Source organism: Eutrigla gurnardus (genome assembly GCF_963514095.1).
Source record: "Eutrigla gurnardus genome assembly, chromosome: 13".
Lineage (NCBI taxonomy): Eukaryota > Metazoa > Chordata > Actinopteri > Perciformes > Triglidae > Eutrigla > Eutrigla gurnardus.
This window is the reverse complement of record NC_139936.1, coordinates 10091868-10113217: the sequence shown is the minus strand read 5'-3', so window position 1 is coordinate 10113217 and position 21350 is coordinate 10091868. Positions and strand designations below refer to the sequence as shown.

Sequence of the window (21350 nt, the reverse complement as noted above, 5' to 3'; positions counted from 1 at the left end):
TCTACCCGCCTTAAGTTCTGCTGTCAAGCAGAGTCCCAATCAACCACTTAAAAATAATTATTCTCTGCCGTAAGCTGTCACCAGTTCTCGAGACCCGGGACCTGAAATATTCTCGAAAACAACATGCATCTAAATGTGTGTTTATTGATCACAAAAACACATCCAGCTCTCCCTGATACACAAACATACATATGCATGTAAGGGTATTATCATGTATTGATCATAATCATACTATATATATGTTTAGCACTTCTTTTTATTGCTTCTATAAGGTTGATATGATATAATGAAGAATTTGTCTGAACATGGATATTTAACATTTTGTGTTGATATGAAATACTTTTGCTAAAGGATATTCTGAAAAGACTATTTTAATATTATGTTCTGTATTCATGTTCATTTATATTTCTATTGCAATTTGCTATTTTGTAGATAAAGGCTGTTGATAATGCCATTTTGTATAGTAGATATACTGTATATGCCAATTTCTCATTTGATCAATGAATTGTATACGAGGAAACAACCTCAAAGACAGCGGTTGGAGGGTAAAACATGTTGTGCTGAAAACGATTTTCATGGTTGGATATAATTTTATTGGAGCCAATCCCAGCTGACAGGGTAAGTGCACTATCACAGGGCTGACGCATAGACACACACATTCACGCTACGGGCAATTGAGAGTCATTAATTAACCCATCCTGCAGCTCTTCGGACTGCAGGAGGAAGCCAAACCAACCAGAGAAAACCCATGCTGATGCAGGGAGAACATGAAAACTCCACAGACAGGACCTATAGGTTCAAACCAGGCCCCTCTTGCTGTGAGGTGCAAATGCTAACCGTGCCTCCTAATATACATTTAAATATACCACTTTCTTTTATAACGTCATATCTTCTGAAAAGCAGCAGCCTTCTCGCTTGTTTCTCAGAGATGCTTTTACAGCAACGAGACACATGTGGCCATTCCAGTCTCAAATCTTCATCCATTGTTAGGCAAAATCGCATAGTCTCAAAATATTCTTTTACTTATGATTTGCCGCTTTTTTTTTTTTTTAGATATATAAGTCTTCATTTGATCCATGCAGTGCCAAACAGTGTCCCAAGGGGACCGGGCTAATGCACCCACATTTTATGTAAAGTCAAGAGCTGACGCCTTGGAGGAAAGATAAGGGAAACAAGGGCATCGAAGACTCACTTTAATTAAAGTACAGAACACATTTGTGCATTTAAGAGCAATTTTATCAGATAATTTTTTTATGATGCAATAAATCGAGTGTTGTCTCTTGCATCTCATCCTGACCTACATATTCAAGCACAACGGAGAGACGCAAAAGACTGAATAATAAAGACAGACAGGGATAACGCAGAGAGAACAAAAATAAGCAGATAAAGTACGAGATGGAAGTCTCTGCAGGGTGGAAAGAAGAGAAGTGCTGTTGTTGAGCAGTCAAAGTGTAGCATGAGGAGCACAGGATGTCATGAAATATGTAGGGAGGAGCAGCTCGGCACCGGAACACAAAGCCATTAAAGAAAGCCCTGGAAAAGGCAGTCAGCTAGAAATATAAATGTCCATTTCCTTATCGGGCAGACACGGACACACAGCTAAAAGCACGTACACACTTCCACAATCTCAAACTCTCACATCTCCCGGTGAGAAGCCACGCTCCAATGTTCTCCTGAGCGTACGCAGACTTCAACACACGTCTGTGCTCTCAAAGACGCACAAACAGCAGGTATACAAGCATGCGAGCGCTTCGACGCAACCAAACGGACACAACCTCCCACAGCGTACTATGGTGCTTTGTAAATCATTGATTGGGTACGTGTAGGGGCCCAGCGAGACAGTTAGTTTGACATGTGGCGGGTTTTCAGTGTTGGACAACGGGGGCCGAGGCAGTTTACAACCTCCCCAGGAGGCAGCTCAGGACGAGACAAGGTGCTCGCTGCACTCTCCACTCCGGTCAACTCACTGGATAGTCAACAAGCTGGTGATGCTTTGCAGGGTTTTTATATGATGTTTAGCCCTGCACACATGTGTATGCACTGTCCTTTATTAAGATATAATGCTCTAGAATCCCGTGTCATAATTTGGCAGGTTGACAGGATTTTACTTTCATCTCTCTGGCAGCAGCTGCAGCTCAGGGCAGGACCGCCCCAGCAGCCAAACAGGATCTAATTTGTTTGCGGAAACAGGAGGAAACTCATATTTTCCTTTGTTTAGGCAGCCCCAAAAGGTTCAATATTAGATCGGAAATGGGAATTGTTCTGCTATCAGGTTTTATCCCTTTTTGTTGGTTTTATTTGGATGGACTCCTGTTTTAAGGTAGTGGTTTTTTCATCTGTTTCTTGTTGGTTTAAATTAATCCTGCATGACAAATCCAAGGCTCCATGTCTGGTCAGAAACACTGAGTGACAGTTAATGCTACCAGCATGCAGAATGATCACAAATCCGAATGTTTATGGCAGTTCTGGGAAGGTGACAACACAAAAGCCACTTAAAGCGGATACATGATGATGGGTAAACACCAACTCTTTTACTCAAAGTTGGATCCTGCTGACGGAAACTTAAGCAGATGGCAGAGCATGATCTTGTATAGTAATTGCGCACACCGTCATAAATCTGCTGTGTATAGCTTTTTTAATTTCCTAATAACTTGCGAGGACAGCAGTTTGCAAACACCTGAGACATACTTATATATGTCTTGGTTCTCTGTAATTAATACAAGGTATAAGATTGTGACTACCTCTGCCCCTTTGGGAGAAAGCTGTATATTAGCAGCAGATCTCCTGTTCCTCATCTTGTCTCAGACTCCAGACTCTGATACCAGATTTGAACCTGATCATTCAAACTGAAGGCTCTGATTTCTGAAACTTATTTAGAGTGAATCCTCGTCTTTTAAGTAACAACCTTGTGTTTCCAAATAGTCTGTTCAGGAAGAACATTTTTTTGGCAATGCAGCCACTTATCAGAAGAGTACCATATACATGGCAGGGCCACATGAAGTCAGCTGGGTGGAAATAACATGTATCATCACCTTTATAGGCAGACGGCAGACAAGAAAGCACACAAGTAAGCAAAGGTGTCAACTGTCTCTCTCCACACACACACACACACACACACACACACACACACAGTTTCACATGACTGGTTACAATCAATAACCCAAACAGCAGTCCTCTCTGTCCTCATTATCATCACCACCACACCCAGCAACTCCCATCACCCACCCATCATTCCCTCTGCTATGATGGATCAAACTCCATGCTAACTTCTCTCCATGTGGGACACTGGATCACTTGGCATGGCTTCTATTATTCCCCCTCTTTACTGCATATTTTGTGGAGCAAAAAAAAAAAAAAAAAAAACACCATGTGAACAACACGTTCAAATAGTGTTTGCTGTACAAACGAGACGACATAATCACAGTGGTGATGAACAACGTGGGGACTTAAAACGAGAGTAGTTCAATTCACCCATATGATGTATCAGCTGCGTCCACGTGACAATTGCAATAATCACATAGGACAACACAATAGGAGGATGGAGGCGTTTTCGCTTACCTGGATGCTGCAGGAGATCTCGGAGTCGTCCAGTAACCGTATCGTACAGGGGACCTCCTGGTCCAAGGAGCGCATGCTGGGGCTGCGAAACCGGAGCATTTTCATCCTTCTGTCGGTTCTATTTCAGCTCCTCATGTCAGCGGATCCACAGGCAGACCAGATACGCACATAGGCTACACGCACACACGGAGGACGCGCACGGCATACATGTAAGCGCGTCTCGGTCGGGTCTTGTCAACCCCTTGTGACGCCCTTGGGAGTGAGCGAATGAGTGAGTGAGTGAATGGGTGGACGGAGAAATGGATGGATGGATAAGAGAATGGATGCATGCAACAGAGCAGGTGGGAGGAGAGCTTGCATCCGTCTCCTGCCTGCTCACTGGTGGATCTACAGGAGAGGCTGCCCCCCCCCCCCCCCCCCCCCCTCTCTATCTCTCTCTCTCTCATTACAATTAATTATGTGGTGTCAGATTGTTAGGGTTACTTTACAGGTTATTGGTGAGATAATTCTGCTAAAATCTACACATTTACAGTCATTACTTGTGCAGCAACGTTAATTTGTGTAAATGTCTGTTTTAACCAAGAAAAAAATAACATATATTCACATATTCACTATACGGTAATCAAAACCACACACGCTGCTGTCGTCACAACTATTTTTAACTGCGTGATCATGTTTTATTTTCAGCAACAACAAAAAATTAAGTTTAGCTGCAGCGTTAACTGAACGTGACACTGGCCCTTTAAGGGCGAACGTATCTGGCGTGCGTCTGCGTCATCACGCACGCACGCACACAGCCAAACAACCCGCGGCGGCCACTGCTTAATAAGCAGGATGTGTTACCGTCTGCTCCTCCGTTCGTAGGTGACGGTTGAAACGCTTTGCGGAGTGCTACAACCACATTATACAGTATATACGTTCGTGGTGTTTTTAGGTGCTCATTAATGAACTATGCCTCGTAGTCGGCTACACCTGTGCACTCTGAGTAACGTGACCTACGGAAGCCTCACCAGCTCATTTTAACGGTAGGTGACCATTGTTGTTGCTACGTATTGTGGAGATGTTCGCATAATAAGATATGTGAACCACGCAGTGTTTCATGTTCATGCAAACGCTTATAGAGGGATTTGTTCGCCTTCAGGTGTCTCAACATCCGCAGACAGGATGATCTACATCATAATGGGAGTCTCGGGATGCGGAAAGTATGTATAGACTGCTGTCTGTCTGTCTGTTTAGGCCCAGAGGTGTGAGGGCATCTCACATTGAGTAGAGTTTGTGTTGATCACTATAGTGGTTTATCACTATTAATGCCCCATTTTATTACAAGTTACATTCCACTAGTGTGTATTACAACGTCACTGAGCAGTGCTGTAAGAGATGCAGTTTAACACCAAGATACCATAGTAGAGCTATCAGTAACACTTATCTTGATTATCTGATATCGGTCGATTTCCTTCACAATTGATCAGTGCATTATTTTAAAGATATTCAAATTATGACGCAGGACAAATAAAATCAGCAAAATCTTCACAGCTGAGAAGCTGTAAATTGGTTATGTGGATTTAAATGCGTTTTATATGATCCGATCTTGGTTATCAATATATTAACTTATTAATTTTAGACCGAGTTAGTTGATCAGATCCATTTTACTGCATTGTTATTGTCATAGATTTTTTCAGTTTTGTGTCTTCCTCCTTTTCTTATACAGAAGCGCCTTAGGGGCCTTCCTGTCAGAAAAGGTAAGTGGATCCATCTCCCTCCCTACACACGCATAAACACACCTCCATGATGTTCCTGCACACAGCGTGACTGAACACCACAAAATGTGTGTGTATCCACTCATCAGCTGGGCTGGCCCATGCACGAGGGGGATCACTACCACCCACAGGGCAACGTTGAGAAGATGGCTCGTGGTGAACCACTTACAGACCAGGTATATGTGTGTGTGTGTGTGTTTGCGGATGTGTCTTGTCAGCTCAAATGATATGTCAGTCATTGACAGGGGCCAGGGCGAGCCATTTCTCTTCTGTCATGAGTAAATCATTCTCTCAGACTTGCAGATCTCAACAAGTGGCCGGAAGAAGCTTTCGCCAGAGGCCGAGTGAGCTTTCCATTGCAGCCCACAGTCCTGCGCTTCAGTTGAGGGATTTATTTCCTGTTTGCCTGATGCTTATCTTTTTTACCCTGTCAATGCTGACTCTCAAAATTAAAGGTAGACCCTAAACAACAGAGTGGGCCGCCTGCCAAAATTGAATTCAGAAGCTTACAGGCAGAGCAATCCCTGCCAATATTTGGCAGCAGTTTGCTGGTGGCGGTGTTTGGTGGCTCATGATAACCTCCCACTCAGAAATCTGCTTTGAACGGCGGGTAGAATTACCCCAGGACCCGCTCTGTCCAATGCTCTGGCATGTTTTAAAAATACTCAACTGTTGGCAGTTTGAGAATGAATATAAATTTGGGATTAGTGACAGGCTGTGGCAAAAAAATAATCTTTCATTCCAACGTTGGAGCCGGCAGTTTGAGGTTGGCATAACCGAACGCAGCGTGAGAGAATGTGATTCATCTCATCTGAGTTCAGCTCTTCATATTAAAGGCACTGTGGTACGGGGGGGGGGAAATGGGACTCCAGATCAGTTGTAACCAAATTAGGACTGACTCATTGTCTTAATGCTTTGTAATCCAAGATGTGTTTGTGTTGCCATGTCTGTCTGCCCGATCTCTGTTTAATTCCCTGAGTGCTTAATTTAAAAGACTCTTTGAATCAAGTCCATTACAAAGAAAGAATTTGCACTGAGTTCTGGCTCCACCACAGCTTCTGCTGCATTATGCTGTAGTTGGGTCTTTTTAATTTATGTTTCTCATATCTGCATATTGTCTTTTTTTCAAGCGGAGCAATGTCTTAATATATCTTAAAATATTTGGGGTGAAATTGAGTTTGATGACGCAGTCGGGCTCCACCATCGCAAGCTCGGCTCACCTTAATTGTCCTCTGATGGTCTGCAATGCACGTTTTATGGCATGTTTGCCTCTCTGATGCACCATAATATGCTGAAAGTAGTGCATGTGATTGGATTGACGTACCCAGGTGTATTTAAGGCCAAATCCAGAACCAGTGTTTATGCTGGTTTGCCCCAAAAGTCAAGAAATAACTGTATTTGCCTTCTTTAAAGCAGTTATAGTCAATGTTTTATTGGCAACCGTGTATCAGATTACTATGGGGTCAAATAGGGTCACATGCTGTGTTAAAGCTTAAGAGAATAATTACTTAATTCTGCAGCTGGCCTAAGCTTTACAGAGCTTTAGCTCTCATTGCTCTCAGCATCATTTTTGGCCACAGCAAAAAAAAAAAAAACAGTTTTCCGAAAAAGGAAAAAAAACGATACAATGCGTAAATATTGGACTTACCTTCATCCAGTGAAACACAACTCCGAATGGATGTTGCACCGTAATTGCTGGATGTATAAATAAGGAGCTGCAAACCAACAAAGAGATCACAAAGATTTCTTAACAAGTTGAACATGCTGTTGACAACAGAATATAAACAGTTGTTATTTTTCTTCAGGACAGATTGCCTTGGCTTCTCAAACTACATGAAGTCATTGAGAGGTAAAAGCAAACCAACCTTTTCTACACACACTGTTATGCACGGACATTTTGTACTGAATACACCACGTACTGTTGCAATGAAAGAGACGGGAGAGGATGGTGGGTTTAGAGTGAGAGTCTCCAGCGAGCTAAGGATATATGCAGGCGTGAAATTGTTGTAAAAAAAAAAGATCAAAACTATCAAAGATGGTTTTGAAAATTGAGTTGAGAGAGCGAGTAAAGGGAGTTTGGGAGAGTAAAAACAGATTAAGTGAGTGAGAGTGTAGAGTAGAGGTGGGGGAGCTGGAAAAAAATGTGCCATCTCTTTCTTAAAACATCAGCAGCAACATCAAAGACTTCTTTTTGCAGCTCTTGCACACTCAGTCAGCCTTTATTAGCCTTGTGTCCCTTCTTTTCTCTATTCCCCTCCTCTGTAGCCATTTGTGACCACAGTTTACCTTTTAAGTGCATGATTCATGTCCTCCATACAACATTTCGGCGTACAGTCAAGCAGTTGTTACCGATACACTCCTGCACAACTAACTCGGCGCACTTGTGTCTTCCCAACCCAGAGAAAGGCGCTCACACTCCGATGCCCTGGTGGCGTGCTCCGCCCTAAAGCGCCTCTACAGGCAGATCCTGCTCTTTGGCCCCAAAGCCCTCGCTTCCTCCACCGGCCCAGGCCAAGATATTCATCCTCCAACCTCCCCAGATGTCTTTTTTCTCTTCCTCCACGGCGACTACGAGCTCATTCAGCAGAGGATGGTGGCCAGGAGGGGACATTACATGAAAGCAGACCTGCTGCAATCCCAGTTTGATGATTTAGAGCCTCCATCTGAGGAGGAGCATGCGTTGCCTCTGGACATCAGGAGGAGCATCGCCGACATGGCCATGGAGGTGAAGAACCACGTCGATAGCCTCAAGTCTTAACCGACAATCACAGTCCATATGTAGATGTACTCATATCACTCATGACAGACAACATGCAACATTTACAGGGAGAATTTTGCTTTTTTTTTGACAATGTGCCTTGTATGGAAAGGATGTTATTGTCAAGTTTTCTATGCCTTAATATTCTGTAATATTATTTTCAATAAAAAAGGGGGAGAGGGGGACTTCTTTTGGCCTTGTAGTCACTGTATTGGGTTGATTCAGTATGACACGATGAAATAAAAAGAAATTATTAAAAACAGACGGCTATTAATTTCTCATTGCTAGACTAAGTGATCAATCAGCTAATAATTTAAGATTAGAACCCATTTAAAGTTCAGAAAATGCATACAGATTTTTTTTTTTAAATAAGTTTGTAAAACTTAACTTTGGTTTAGAGGACAATTAAACGGTAGACCAAAAAACACAAGAACTATCTATAATGGTTTAACACAACATGATGAATTCTACTCTATTCTACTAGAAAATGTTATTGTTTCATAAGACTCAGATGATCATTCTGTTTTCCCTTTCAGTATTACAGGGTTATCAATATTTTTTCTTAAATTCTAAGCTCCTTTGCTGGAGTTTCTGACAATTTAGCATCAGCAAAAGGATTAGTGCAGTTATGAGCGAATGCAAATCATGTTTTTACATTATTTGATCTGTCATAGCGTCTTTCATGCCCTGACATCACCTGCCAAACACATGAAACAATCTTAGAGTGCAATCTTCACACTGAATAAGATAAAGTCACACAATTAAAGGGATTTCGTTTTAACTGGTTAACTACTGCACACTGCTGTGAGGGAGATTTAGCTCCTCTGACAATAGGACCCCATACTAAAGGTCAGATCAGGTCAAGGCTTTGCGATCCCCGTTTCATGAGCTATAAGCATCTTCAAAAGACACACACACACGTGGCCGTAACTGTGACGCCCCCACACATTCAAACACACACACACCTCCGCTCAGCACTGTAGAGCCGTTTTGTGGTGTGACTCATCTGCAAACCTCAACCCGAATATTTTAGGAGCTTCTAATCCAGAAAACCCCTTTGGCTACTCTCATATCTCACACATCCAGGCGAACAGCGTGCACACACACACACACACACACACACACCATGGGGATTAAAACCCCCTCAGTCTGGCAGCGACAGACAAACACACACAGGTTGTCAAGTGGCTCACATACACGTATCTGATGTCGGAGTCTCACGTGTGTCAGTTAATCCACACGGTCTCAAAGAGTGAGGACACAAAAGCAGAGATGGAAAAAACAGAGAGCAAACCTCTGAAAACGACTCTATGACTTTGTGCTTGTTTGTTATTACTTTGTAAACGTAGATGAAGTATGGAACTATTTTTCCAATTGGAATGCCATGTTTGCATGTTCAAGCTGAATATTGGGACGCATATTTCAGCGCCGTTGTTTATACTAAAGTTAATACAGAATAAAAAATATATATTTTGCGCATAATTCCAACTGTAATAACTATAACAGCTGATGTTGCTGAAGAGGTTGAGTTTAACTGCCCTCTAGTGTTCGTAGCTGAATAGTACAAGTACTGAGTAGTAGATTCAAGAGATACAGACAATAGCGTGGTAAAACACTGACTTAGAAAAGTATGATTTGGATCAATAATAACTCATTTTAAATGGGTTTTCAAAAATAGTTATATCTGTATAATAAATGTTTTTAAATCAAAGATGGTAAGTCAGTTAGTCTTTGATTTGTGTCTTTATTGATTGCCACACCAACTCAAGGTACAACATTCTTTGTTTTTAGCTCCGGAAATTTTGCATTTTTATTCTCCGTTTAATACTGCAAATGTTTTTTTTTTTTATTTTAAGTTGAATAAAACATCTTTAAGATCACACCTTGGCCTCTGGGAAGCTGTGATTTCCCCCTTCTTCTGACATTTCATAGACACACCAATCATAAAAGAAAAACATTCATTTATCATGAAAATTATGATTTGTAGCGAGCTTAACAGCACCGTTTTTAAAGCACGACACAGGTTCAAGTGAAATGACAAACAGTGTATATGCACATAATAAGGTCACAGCAGAATTGTGTTGACTGACTTACATCAGATCCACAGCTCAGCTACATGACTGAAAAGCTCAGTAATTTGGGGTTTAGTGAAATCCAGAGATACAAAACGCACTGCTCCTTGTGGCACAGAAACAATGGTGCATGGTCTATTTACTGGGGCTCTGTTGAACATATCAAAATCAAGTCACAAGTGTTACAGCCAGGGAAATGACAGAGCGTTAGACCCAAAGGCCTTCTAAGAACAGCCTCACATACATTTTCATCATTGTTGAAACAAACTGAATTTCTCTCCTTGGTGTGCATGTCATGGAAATGCATCTTTTGGAGTTCAGTGTAATAATCTGGGGTGTCTTATCTGTACAGCTTGTGGTGGACAAGATGCAAGATGCAGCAAGGGAGGGAGGGAAGATGCTCCGAGTGTGAATCGTCCGTGGGCTTCCAAGACCATCCGACTGTCTCTGGGTGTTACAAGCTCTCGTTGTTGTCCAGAAGCCAAGGTGAGAAGAGGCCCGCGCTCCGTGCAGCGAGATAAATAATACATGACCTGCCTCTGAATATGTATGCAATTGTTACAAGTCTACAGTGTGTGAGTCGGATTTCACAATCTGTATGCACCAGATTGATTGTATTCTTAATATTAACCCAAAGCTTTCACTCTGGAAGGACAAAAAGGATGGAAACATCCTCCAGCTGTATGTGTGTTCCTTTTCCTCATTTCCCTTCTTCAAAAACCAATTAGATTTTTTTATGTATCTATTTACCCCAATATCACACATTTGCCTCAAAGGTCGTTACAATCTGTACACTGTAAGACACTGTCTTTTGGTATAATTGACTTCTACAGACAGAGGTTAGTTAAGGAACGAATATGTCTTTGAAAGTACAGCAATATAAGTAGGGCTTGCATGCCTCTTGTTAGCTTCCTCCGTTATCATTGATGAGGATATTATTATTACGTTTGAGTGGAGGTGCATTCACTTCTGCATGTCTACGTGGACAGATGGACATCCATGTGTCAGAGACTGAGCAGATGTTGTATAGCAGTGGTGAGGTCTCCTCCCGTGCTGATGAGGACCTGAAGGTTTGCCTCTCTGTCTCCGAAGCCCATTGAGCTCAGATGCTCCAGCTCGTCCTGGAACTCAGCCGCCTCAGCATGGACCTGGGGAGAGTTATCTAAAGTCTTACTTGTTACGCTAACAAGATAAAAAAAACAAATCACACCAAATAGATGAACACTTTCAAAAAGTCTCGATCATCGTCAAACAATCGTCTGGGGTTTCTGAGACAGACTTTAGCTTCTTTTGCTCTCCACCCAGACCGCTTACCTGCTAGAACATGATTAGTCAACACTACACGGACCAGATATGGAAACCAGAAACCTCTTCATGTGTGTGCATTATCTGTATGTAGCATACAGTAAGCACTAAGCTATTATAGGTTCAATATGAGGGACGTGTAGTATTATATACTGTATTAAAAATGATTAATATTATTATATTCCATTATTTCCAATAAGAAGTTCAGATCAATTACAGACGTAGACTAGAAGGGTATAAAGAATCATTGGGATACCACATGATTTGTGTCAGCCAGCGCCTGTAGCATCTGTTGTACAAACTGCTGCTGCTGCTCTGTCACCGTGGCAACCCGAGGACCGCTTCCTGATTGGCTGTTAAGGACAGAGTCAGACGCTAGCTGAGGGGCAGCATTAACACCGGCTCTGCAAGACAGACAATGTGGTGGTAACTCGTGAAATGTTTTTACAATTTCTTTCATGCGCTTTTCATGAAAGTACTGCTTCTAACCAGCAACTCGTGAGTAACGCTCATGTTGAGGTGGACTGCAAGTGTTTATTTTTGCGTATTTATACTTACGTAGGTATCAGCGCAGGAGCCTCTTCAGCAAGAGTCTGCAGGCCCTGTTGGATGTGTAGCAGAGCCTCCATGGCTCTGGGGTTCAACATGGCTGACAGCAGCTCTGGACTCTGCATCTACATATTCATCACTGACCGTTAATAATGAAGATATTAAATCAGACACAATATGTAGTTTGTGCGGAGACAGTGTGGAGCTTACTTATAATACTGTTTTCCATGTAGTTGCAGGAAGCGCGTGTTAGCAGTGAGGAGAATAAACTAACCTGTTGCAGGAAGAGAGGGATCTGCTGCCTCATCTGCTGCTGCAGCTGAGGATTTCCTGAGAACAAAGGGTGACTCAGCAGCATCTGAAACAGTATGACAATGAGAGCTATAAGACCTTTCCGAGTGTGAAGGATTTGCGTGGAGAGATTAGGGGGATAATAATTATAATAATACATTTTTATTTGTATTGCAGTTTACATTTCAGCAATCTCAACGTGCTACAGAGCAGGTAAAACGATAAAAATGAATGCAATTAAAAATATATAAATAAATATGTTAACAAGAGGTGTGGGGGGGTGGTGAGAGAATTCAAATACTCATAAATAACATCACCAACAAATATATGACGTTTGTCACGTGAAAATTAGCAACGTGATTACCCGTCATAGGCATAAATTGTGTATGCGTCACCTGTGCAGCCAGGTCTTGGTTCTGGCTGAGGCAGTTGAAGAGGCTGCTGACATGGGGCCCAGACAGCAGGCTCTCCATCAGCCCTGGGCTGGCTGTGATCTCCTGTAGCAACGACCGCATGCCTGAGGGAGAGAGGGGGAGACCACAGATGCAAGATGAAGAGCACCAGGGAGAAATGTATATGTGCAAGTTTAGCCACTTAAAATGATGACCCGTTTCTTGGTTTGTGTAAAATAACTTGAAATACATCAAACACAAAGTTTACCAGATTGGTTTGATTTCCCTGCTTTTCCATGGCACTTACGTATGGGCATGAATTTATACTTTAGTGAAACTGTGTGGGTTTGTATTTCCATGCCTGCAGTAGCAATGCTCTGAGGGTTTGCATCAGCTCTAGGCGTGGAGGTCAGTTTTCTCAGAGGATCTGAGGAGACACTGGAGACGGGTGGAGTCCCGTTGCTTTCTTTTTCAGGTGGCCGTTGAGTCCCAGATGATGTGGGCGCACCCATCTGGATCAGAGAGAGAGTGAAGAAGAGACACCATAAACAACAGGTTAAAAACACAAGATTAGTTTGACATTATCTGACAGATAGCTTCAGGAGAACATATCCAAACCTGTACCTGTGATAATTTGAGACCTTTTGTGTCAATCTTCTGAAGGTCATCAGAATCACCAGTGATGTTTTCATGGGTTTCCTGCTCTGGCTGCAAATGATATAATGCTCCGTCTTCATTATGCATCGCCTCCTCTATCACGGCAGGGTTCCTGACAGGCTCCAGCACCTTGAAAGGTAAGCACAAGAGAAACGAGTCAAGGAGGAAGCAACTATTTTCAAGTTGCAGTGAATAATAATTTATTGCTGCCATGTAGCCGGTTTTTATATAAAATCTAAAATGTCACAGTTATAAAAGTGATATGAGTAATATTTTGTACATTTGTGCTCTGACACACTAAATCCTGCCATACAAAACTCGCACAAAAAAATCTGTACTTACTCACACAGGCCCTTTTATACCCACCTGTGAGATGACATCTGAGTTGGTAGGAATACCTCCCACCTCTGGGTTTGTCTGCAGGAGCTGCTGGATTTGGGGGTTAGACAGAATGAGCTGTCTGGTTAATTGCGGGCTGGAGTTGGAGAGGGTGTTCTGCATGAAGGGGCTGCCCAGGACATGGTGCATCAACTCTGGGACGGTTAGCAGTTGGTTCTCCATCTGGTGCTGGGGTGCAGGGAAGAAGCCAGGCCTGCTGGTTGCCAGGTCAATGCTGTCCAGGCTTTCCACTTTGGAAACAGATGAAAAGAACAAGAGCAAGCAAATGAACTGGAGAGCCGATCTGGATTTGATCGCCCCCACAGCAGCAGTATGAGCACACATAGAGAGGACAGGAGTTCCTGTGTGCTGCAGTTCTTACCCAGACAAAGAGGGGAGGCGGGAGACGATGTGAATCCATCAGGGTCGGGATCGAGAATGGCTGCGATATCCGATGGGACCGTTTCAGAAGCTGGATCACAGGTGGGCGCAGCAGACGGCTGCTGAGGCCTGAGAAGGAAGGACCTGAATCTGAGTCTAGACTTCAGGTGGAGGTGTTGGGCATTTCAACGGGGCGCTGACCTTTGCTGACCTATATAGTGCAGTTCTATGTTTAGCAATGCTTCATTTTCTACATTCTGTGTGAATTTGAGATTGAGGTGAAAGTGGTGGTTAACCAACACTGACTCTCCTGGTGCCCAAAACACACAGCTTTCTAGTGTGCATTACTGTAAATCATAATCCTCTGTGTACCGTCGGATCATGCGGAGGCTGACTGACTCATCCTGTTCTGCTTTAAGGTGACTCAGGGGTTCTGAGTCCCTTAGGGTCCGGCCAGAGTGGATCAGTACCAGTTGCTCATCCGGGACTCCCAGGCTCTCTGCTAGACCCAATTTCAGCTGTGTACACACAAACACCCGCACACACACAAAACAGCATTTTGGAAGGAAAACACAAGGTATGCAAAGCAAAGCTTACTTATTTTGCACACACATCAAATCGTTTACGCACAAAGCAGTACCGAGCTTTGGCCTCCTGACCTGTCTCACGCTGCAGCGTCCTCTGACCGTGAAGTCTTTGCTCTCCGTGAGACCTTTGACGGCGACGTGGGTCATTTCGGAGCGGTCCCCCGGTGCTCGAGGCTCATCCTTCACCGGCCCAGACATCTCGGTCCTGTCGGCGCTGACGACGAGGACGAGCGGACCCGAGGAGGAGCGCGCGCGGTCCCGGGGCGGGGATGCGTGTCTGTCCCGATGACTCGGCAGAAAGTTGTTTTTGGACGAGTGCCAGCTCTGACCGCGCAGGGATTTACGCACAAATCCGAATGCTACACCAATGTTTTTTATTATGTTTATAATTTTTCTGAAGTGGTTGCTGTATGGGATAAAACATAAAACAATATAATCTGAATTTTAGCTCAAACCTCTTAGATATTCTAAAATCTTGACATAGAAGACTTTTTTTTCACTGAAAAAGTATTTTATTTACTTAACAGTGAGAAAGAAAAAAACAACAACCAACAAAAACATTTTGGCGTTAAAACCCACACAAAAAAAAGAACAGGCACACATCCTTCAACAATGGGCTTTTATAGATATTCGTGCCTACAGAGGGCAGCACCAACTGCCAAGCCACCATTTTAACAAGAGTTTAAACGTAATCATTTTTAGAAGCTTCTGTAATTCCTGTTCAACTGTGTGATACATCCTGCTGCCTCTGGAGTGTATCATCTGTGTGTATATAACTAGGGGGGGGGCATGCATTATATGCTGAAATGAAGTCCGAGCTAAAAAACAAACAAAAAAACAATTAGGAAAGAGAACCCTGATTATGATCAGCAGTGCTTTTCTTCATTTGTTCATTCATTTTATTTTGCAGTTGGGGCCATTTGGGACCTTCATAGATCCATCTCCGAGCCTTTTTTCCCTTTCTTGTTTCCCTGCCAACCAGAAAAGCCCAGAAAGAACCAAATTATTAATTATTAGTATGACAACACATTTCATTCACGTACTTCAACTAATAGGTCGACACAAATACAAAAACACAACCTTGACAACAGAATGAAATCCCCTTTGTAAAATATATTTGAAATTCTCTGGTGTGAAACTAAGCGTAGATCTACTCTGATCTCAACTGGATGTATTATAGTAATACACCAAATTACACTTTCACTTCTGGGGTGCAGACATTACTTAGAAGTAAATGAGCGAGTGATTACTTTAACTCTCACCTGATGTTTTGGTTGTTCCGACTGCAGACCTTTGACTTTAGACCGTTCTTGTTCAAGGGCGGCATGTAGTGATGTTACCTAAAAAAAAAAAAAATTAATAACAATTCATATACACACACACACACACAAATGTACTAATATCACAGACATGTTCACTCATAATCTTTATATGACAATAACACACCTGTAATGACTGTTCTTCTTTTATGTGTAGGAGCTCTTCTACCTGTAGAAGGAGTTCTGCTTTATCTTTCACTGAAGGAGAGAACAATTCATTCATTAGAAAGGAAAGAAAGAACAGGAGAGAGGGCTATTTAGTGTAATTTTGGTTCAACTCACTCTCTCCCTGTTGGAGCATTTTAAGCAGCTGGGAATTTCTTGCTTTCACTTCTTTGTATTTCCCCTGCAGAGTCGAGAATCAAGAATAATAATCAACATCTGTATATCAATTAAATTTAATCAACAGTAGGAATTTAAGCATATATCAACAGAAGTCACATTTTTCTGACAGACAAGGTGAAATGATGGAACAATAGGGAAATTGCTTATGACTGCTGACCTCCCACTGTGAGATGTTCTTCTTCAGCTTATCGATTTCCTGGACTTTCTTCTCCAGGTCGTATTTCAGCTGCTCTGCTCGGGGATCCTAACAGGAAGGATATGCCGAGGGGAAAAAAGCAAATCGGGACAAGTATATATTTTGCCAACAAATTTATTTTGTGTTGTAAATGTCTTATTTTCTGTGGGGCTCTATGCCACAGAGATCGCTGCTGTGCATCCTTTCTGAACAGCTCAATTGGTTGATATATAGACTTAAATTAACCGATACACCTGAAATACTGAGGTGAAAAGGAAACCACCTTTGACTGTAGTATTGAAACATGTACCGCTTATCTGTTCTCTTTCTTATAAGCAAAAAAGATTCATGAAAATACAAATGGAATTCATGTACTGTAGGTTTGTGCGCTTTGTGCGTCTACTCACAGGTTCAGGTTCCGTGGAGGTGGTGACTTCTTGTCCGTGGTTGTTGGTGTACTGCTCGCGTCGCTTCTCCTGCTGGATTATCCGAGTGACGTCATCCTCGAGCTTATTAAAAAAGCGCTCCTCCTGCCCGACTCCCAGCGCAACGTTAGCCACTCTGGCGTCCTGGATGGAAGCGAGGTCAGTGTTTCAGTAGGAATATGTCACGTCATGCATGATATTTGACCCCAAATAAAACCCTTTGCACATTGTTGATGGGGGTCTGAAATATTTATTCTATATTTAATTAATAATGTTCAACCAAATGTTTCATTGCTTTGACAATAGAACAAATATCCGACTGGGGAGAGGAAAGGAAAAAATTGCTCAAGGGCATTGCTCACCTCTTTCTCTTGTTTCTTACTCAAGTGTTCTGCAAAGAGACACAGTACATTTGACATAAACATTATTCTGGAGGCCAGTTGAGCAGCAGGCTGCAGCACACATGATCATAGTTTGATGGCTTTAGAAACTGATATAAAAGTTTCTCTCACCTGCACTGCCTTCAGCCTGGAAGTCCTGCAGTGAAACCGTCTTTTTGTCCTTTGCTTGATGATTCTTCTTTTTGTCCTTCTTCCCTCCGCCCTCTTTTCCTCCTCGTGATTTCGGCGAGGACGCGTTTGTGTTGTTGTTCTGAGTGAAAACAGATCATATAACTTTACGTTAGGATTAAGTTCACTAATTTCTACGCAAAAAAACCTACATTAAAATACGACTTTAAAATTAAACTGAATTCAACCGCCATTTCATGCTTGAAAATGTAATGGAAACTGTTTCAAGGAATACAATGATGTTTGAAATGATTAAGACAGTGATGCGTTTTTCATTGTTTTGGCTCTACACCAGCACACTGGATTTCAAATCAAACAGTGACTGCTGACTTTCAGCTGCAAGGTTAGGGTGTTTACATCCGTCAACCTCAAAGTAAGTTTAGGCTTAGCAACTGTTCCCCTAGTAGTGTGTGATGCTTTCAATCTGCCTATTCTTTTTAATGGATTAAAACCTCACGGCCTGCAATTGGGTCCTGTGTCTGACGAATGTACCCCTTGACTCAAATGTGCCTTTTTAAAAATAGTAATATAGCCCTGTGATGGACTGGCGTCTTGTCCAGGGTGAACCCTGCCTTCGCCCAATGACAGCTGGGATCGGCTCCAGCCCCCCTGCGACCCTGAATACAGGATAAAGCGGTAGAAAATGGATAGATGGATGGATAGTGTGCGTGTTGGCAATTTACCGGTTTGTGTTGTTCGAACTCCAGTTTACTTAGGATCAAAGCCTTTTCCAAGTCAGCCTCATATAGCTCAGTGGTTATCTGCAGAGATCATGATCATTGATGACATGAAAAGTCTGAAATGCAGTTATATCAGGAAAAGATAATATATTGAATCCCTCATGGCTGTAACAAATCAAAGACCCTTTCTCACTCCTAACAATGTTTCAATAACAGGAGAAGAAAGGATGCGTTTAGTAATACTATCTAAAATCTGTTCCAATAACTTCTAAGAATACGCTGCTTCCAGCTCAAAGGGCTGTGTGCAGCAGTATGAGCCTGAAGCAGCGTATAAAACAGCACTCAACAGCTGACCTCTGAACAGCTCTACTAAAACCACCGGATGTGAAGTTTGCTCTGAGGAGGGCAAAACATGTACTGTTATGCATGTTACGCAGATGCATGAAGTCACAGAAGGTAATGTTGCCTAGCTTGCCATAAACAACACAGCCCAATTTCTGATCACTTTATCACCTATAGGCTTACATAATGTATTTCATAGTCTTCAAAGTTAAAATATTTGGAATGAGAAGAATAATATGAATGCATTACAAAACCAAACATAATAGAATATAAATTCTCATATTCATTTCTATTTCTTACAATCACTTTATTTAATTGAATTACTAAAAGTTATACAAAGCTTTGGTTAACTTCTGGTAAACCTCTTTTTGATTTTCAATCCACTTTGCTTATAGTTACAATCCAGTTTTCTTTTAGTAAACGGATCATATTTAATATTACGTTAACTTAATGGACCCACTTTCCACTGTTATTTCCTCCCTCTTCAGCAGTAAATGGACCAGCATTTATACGGCACTTTTATAATCTTTTCAACCACTCAAGGAGCTTTACACTACATGTCTCCATTCAGCCATTCACGCACACATTCATGCACTACTGCAAGGTGCCGACCAGCCCATTTAATCTAATTTAACTCATTCACACAGTGTTTTAGTGTTGTTACACTTAACTGCGACCTGGAGGAGCCGGGGATCGAAGCACTGATCTTATAAAACTTAATTCCAGCTGTTATCGTTTTCTTGTTCTACTTTCAGACAGCTCTTCTTTAAAGACGATTTTTCCTTTCTTCATAGCTACTCTGTGCATTTTGAACTTGCTTCATAAAACATGTCATGCATTTATTGTTGTTGCTTACCTGCTCATCCCTCTGCTTCCACTGCTGCCACCCCTCTGAAGGCATATTGTGTTCCCCTGGTGGAGGACTGAGGAGTTCACCAGCTATTCCTGACAGTGTCATGCAAGGAGGTGGGGCAGAAGACTTCTGAGGAATCTTCTTGAACGCCAGATTACGTAACTGATAGAAAGAGAAATGTGAGATTAATTCAAACACTGACCCCTCTTATGACCACCCCTGATGCAAATTCAAAAAGTGCACTACTGATTTTGTTTAGTCATGATTTTCTCGTGGGGCATAAATGAACGAGGCTACAACTGCATTTCACGGTGCAACCCTGTGTTGCAGAACGCCAATACATGAAACCTTGAACCATAGTTTGTGCTCTCTTGTTAGCTGAAGAAACCATCACTATTAACCATCATTGATTAGGGCGTTATGACGAACCTGTCACATCTCTCAAGTCATGAGGTGATGCTTTGCTAACTCTAATGATGCGACTTTGGTCTGTTTCTCTGGAACAAACTGTCTGATGAAAACCAAACCAAAAACACTTGTTTCATGGGCTTGTGATTAGTAACTGTGTGTGTGTGTGTGTGTGTGTGTGTGTGTGTGTGTTCTCTGTGGTGTGGATGTGGGCTCCATACTGATTGTGTGGACATGCACATGCATTTTAACAGGGCTGTTGGTTCATCTGTTAATTATTATTATTTCCATTGAGCGACTAATCAACGTATTGGCTATCAACTCTACATTTTAATGTAAAGCACACTGAGTTTACTCGTTATGAAATGTGACATATGAATACAACTGTCCACCCTTGCTGAAGTCCCATTAATCGCCAGAAGATGGAACTATATATATATTAAATGCAAATAGTTTAGCTATCTTTTCAGTGGTTTATATCATAGATGAAATATGGGAATTCACAGTTTTGCTTGAGCTATGCCAACCCCTTGCTTAAGCAAAATGAAACAACACTGTTTTCTGCTCGAGTCTAACCTGCACTTTCCTCTGCGGTTTTATAAAACCTGCACCGTCCTCTGCGGTTTTAGTTGAGGTGAAGTGAAACAACAGAGGAAGCAGAGGCACGGTGGGGGGGATGCTCTTGTCATCTCACCTCGTTTGCCTCACTCTGCTGCTGTTCCCTCTTCTTCTTTTTCTTGTCTTTCTTCTTGTCGTTGCACTGAGCCCCTTTACCCCCGGCTGCTCCTGCCTTTCCTTGCCGGGGCTTCCCGTCCCGTCCGGTCTTGGTGGTGGTCTTCCCCCCGTCAGAAGCGTCGGAGTCCGAATCTGAGTCTATCTGGAGCAGGGCGAAGCGGGAGGCGGTGGTGGGGACGGTGATCATTGCAGACGATGCCATTTTCGATAAGCAAAACTAACCGAAGGGGAAAAGAGATGCAGAACGACACAGTTAGGATAACTTGAAGCCGGTTATAAAACAACGACGTAGCTTCTGGTTGCAAGCTCCCCCCTTAAATAAAAACAAAAGACTGCCAACCAATTTTACAGTTAGTGTATGTTTAACCCCAACAATCAGTCGTGATAATAGACGGGAATTGCTCAGCTTCTAGTAGCCTGGCTGCTAGCATTACATAGCAGCAAGTTAACCTAGCTAACAGTGCAGCCGGCGTCGTTAGCTTCTAAACAAGTGCAAAAGTAGCGATGCGTGATAGTCAAAGGCACATTAATGAACTCACGTTGATCTTTTGTTTTCAGTACACTCGCTGGCTTGTTCTGAAGAGACAGAGTTCGTAGGAAAAGTTGCTAAAGAATACTTTCACCTGTTCGTGAAGGTGCTGACGGTAACTGTCGGTTTGCTACCAGCGATTTGCTAGAGTACAGCAGCCGGGTGGTGCCAAAATGGATAAAGGCGTTTGGTGATCGCCCCTTCGCTTTACGTGTTGCTCTTTGTTTATTGGCTATCCGATCGGATTTATGTAACTGTAAACCATTTGAAATAAAGATAGAACAT

At 42.4% G+C, this 21350-nt stretch overlaps 4 protein-coding genes across 7 annotated transcripts in view; 1 reads left to right on the top strand and 3 right to left on the bottom strand.

Annotated features, from left to right (window-relative positions):
• Positions 1 to 3881, bottom strand: part of frmd3 (FERM domain containing 3) — a 49364-nt gene extending 45483 nt beyond the window's left edge. The window contains exon 1 of the mRNA XM_084025078.1: positions 3559 to 3881. Within this exon, the coding sequence (XP_083881204.1) occupies positions 3559 to 3663 (105 nt within the window). The 5' untranslated portion in view covers positions 3664 to 3881. The remainder of the gene's footprint in view (positions 1 to 3558) is intronic.
• A 455-nt stretch (positions 3882 to 4336) lies between these two features.
• On the top strand, positions 4337 to 8300 carry LOC311023387 (putative gluconokinase). Its single transcript, XM_084025196.1, has 6 exons — positions 4337 to 4583; positions 4700 to 4760; positions 5267 to 5297; positions 5405 to 5491; positions 7121 to 7164; positions 7716 to 8300. The coding sequence occupies exons 2-6, from the start codon at positions 4723 to 4725 to the stop codon at positions 8071 to 8073; spliced, it is 558 nt and encodes a 185-aa protein (XP_083881322.1). The 5' UTR covers positions 4337 to 4583; positions 4700 to 4722; the 3' UTR covers positions 8074 to 8300.
• Positions 8301 to 9806: 1506 nt separating this feature from the next.
• LOC311023713 (ubiquilin-1-like) lies at positions 9807 to 14959 on the bottom strand. Its single transcript, XM_084025704.1, has 11 exons — positions 14758 to 14959; positions 14471 to 14616; positions 14100 to 14227; positions 13706 to 13968; positions 13307 to 13468; positions 12990 to 13194; positions 12686 to 12903; positions 12274 to 12357; positions 12009 to 12124; positions 11707 to 11854; positions 9807 to 11293 (listed from the first exon to the last, which is right to left on the bottom strand). The coding sequence occupies exons 1-11, from the start codon at positions 14881 to 14883 to the stop codon at positions 11150 to 11152; spliced, it is 1740 nt and encodes a 579-aa protein (XP_083881830.1). The 5' UTR covers positions 14884 to 14959; the 3' UTR covers positions 9807 to 11149.
• A 331-nt stretch (positions 14960 to 15290) lies between these two features.
• Positions 15291 to 21212, bottom strand: gkap1 (G kinase anchoring protein 1). 4 transcript variants are annotated; one of them, XM_084024906.1, is made up of 12 exons: positions 21076 to 21212; positions 20496 to 20753; positions 19397 to 19555; positions 18202 to 18279; positions 17462 to 17600; positions 17312 to 17340; positions 16932 to 17093; positions 16507 to 16593; positions 16287 to 16350; positions 16132 to 16202; positions 15948 to 16025; positions 15291 to 15656 (listed from the first exon to the last, which is right to left on the bottom strand). In XM_084024906.1, the coding sequence occupies exons 2-12, from the start codon at positions 20736 to 20738 to the stop codon at positions 15615 to 15617; spliced, it is 1152 nt and encodes a 383-aa protein (XP_083881032.1). In that variant the 5' UTR covers positions 20739 to 20753; positions 21076 to 21212; the 3' UTR covers positions 15291 to 15614. The 4 variants fall into 4 exon arrangements, with proteins under 4 accessions (XP_083881032.1, XP_083881034.1, XP_083881033.1 ...); XM_084024908.1 differs by having other exon boundaries at positions 17462 to 17597; XM_084024907.1 differs by having other exon boundaries at positions 21160 to 21210.
• Between the last annotated feature and the right edge of the window lie 138 nt (positions 21213 to 21350).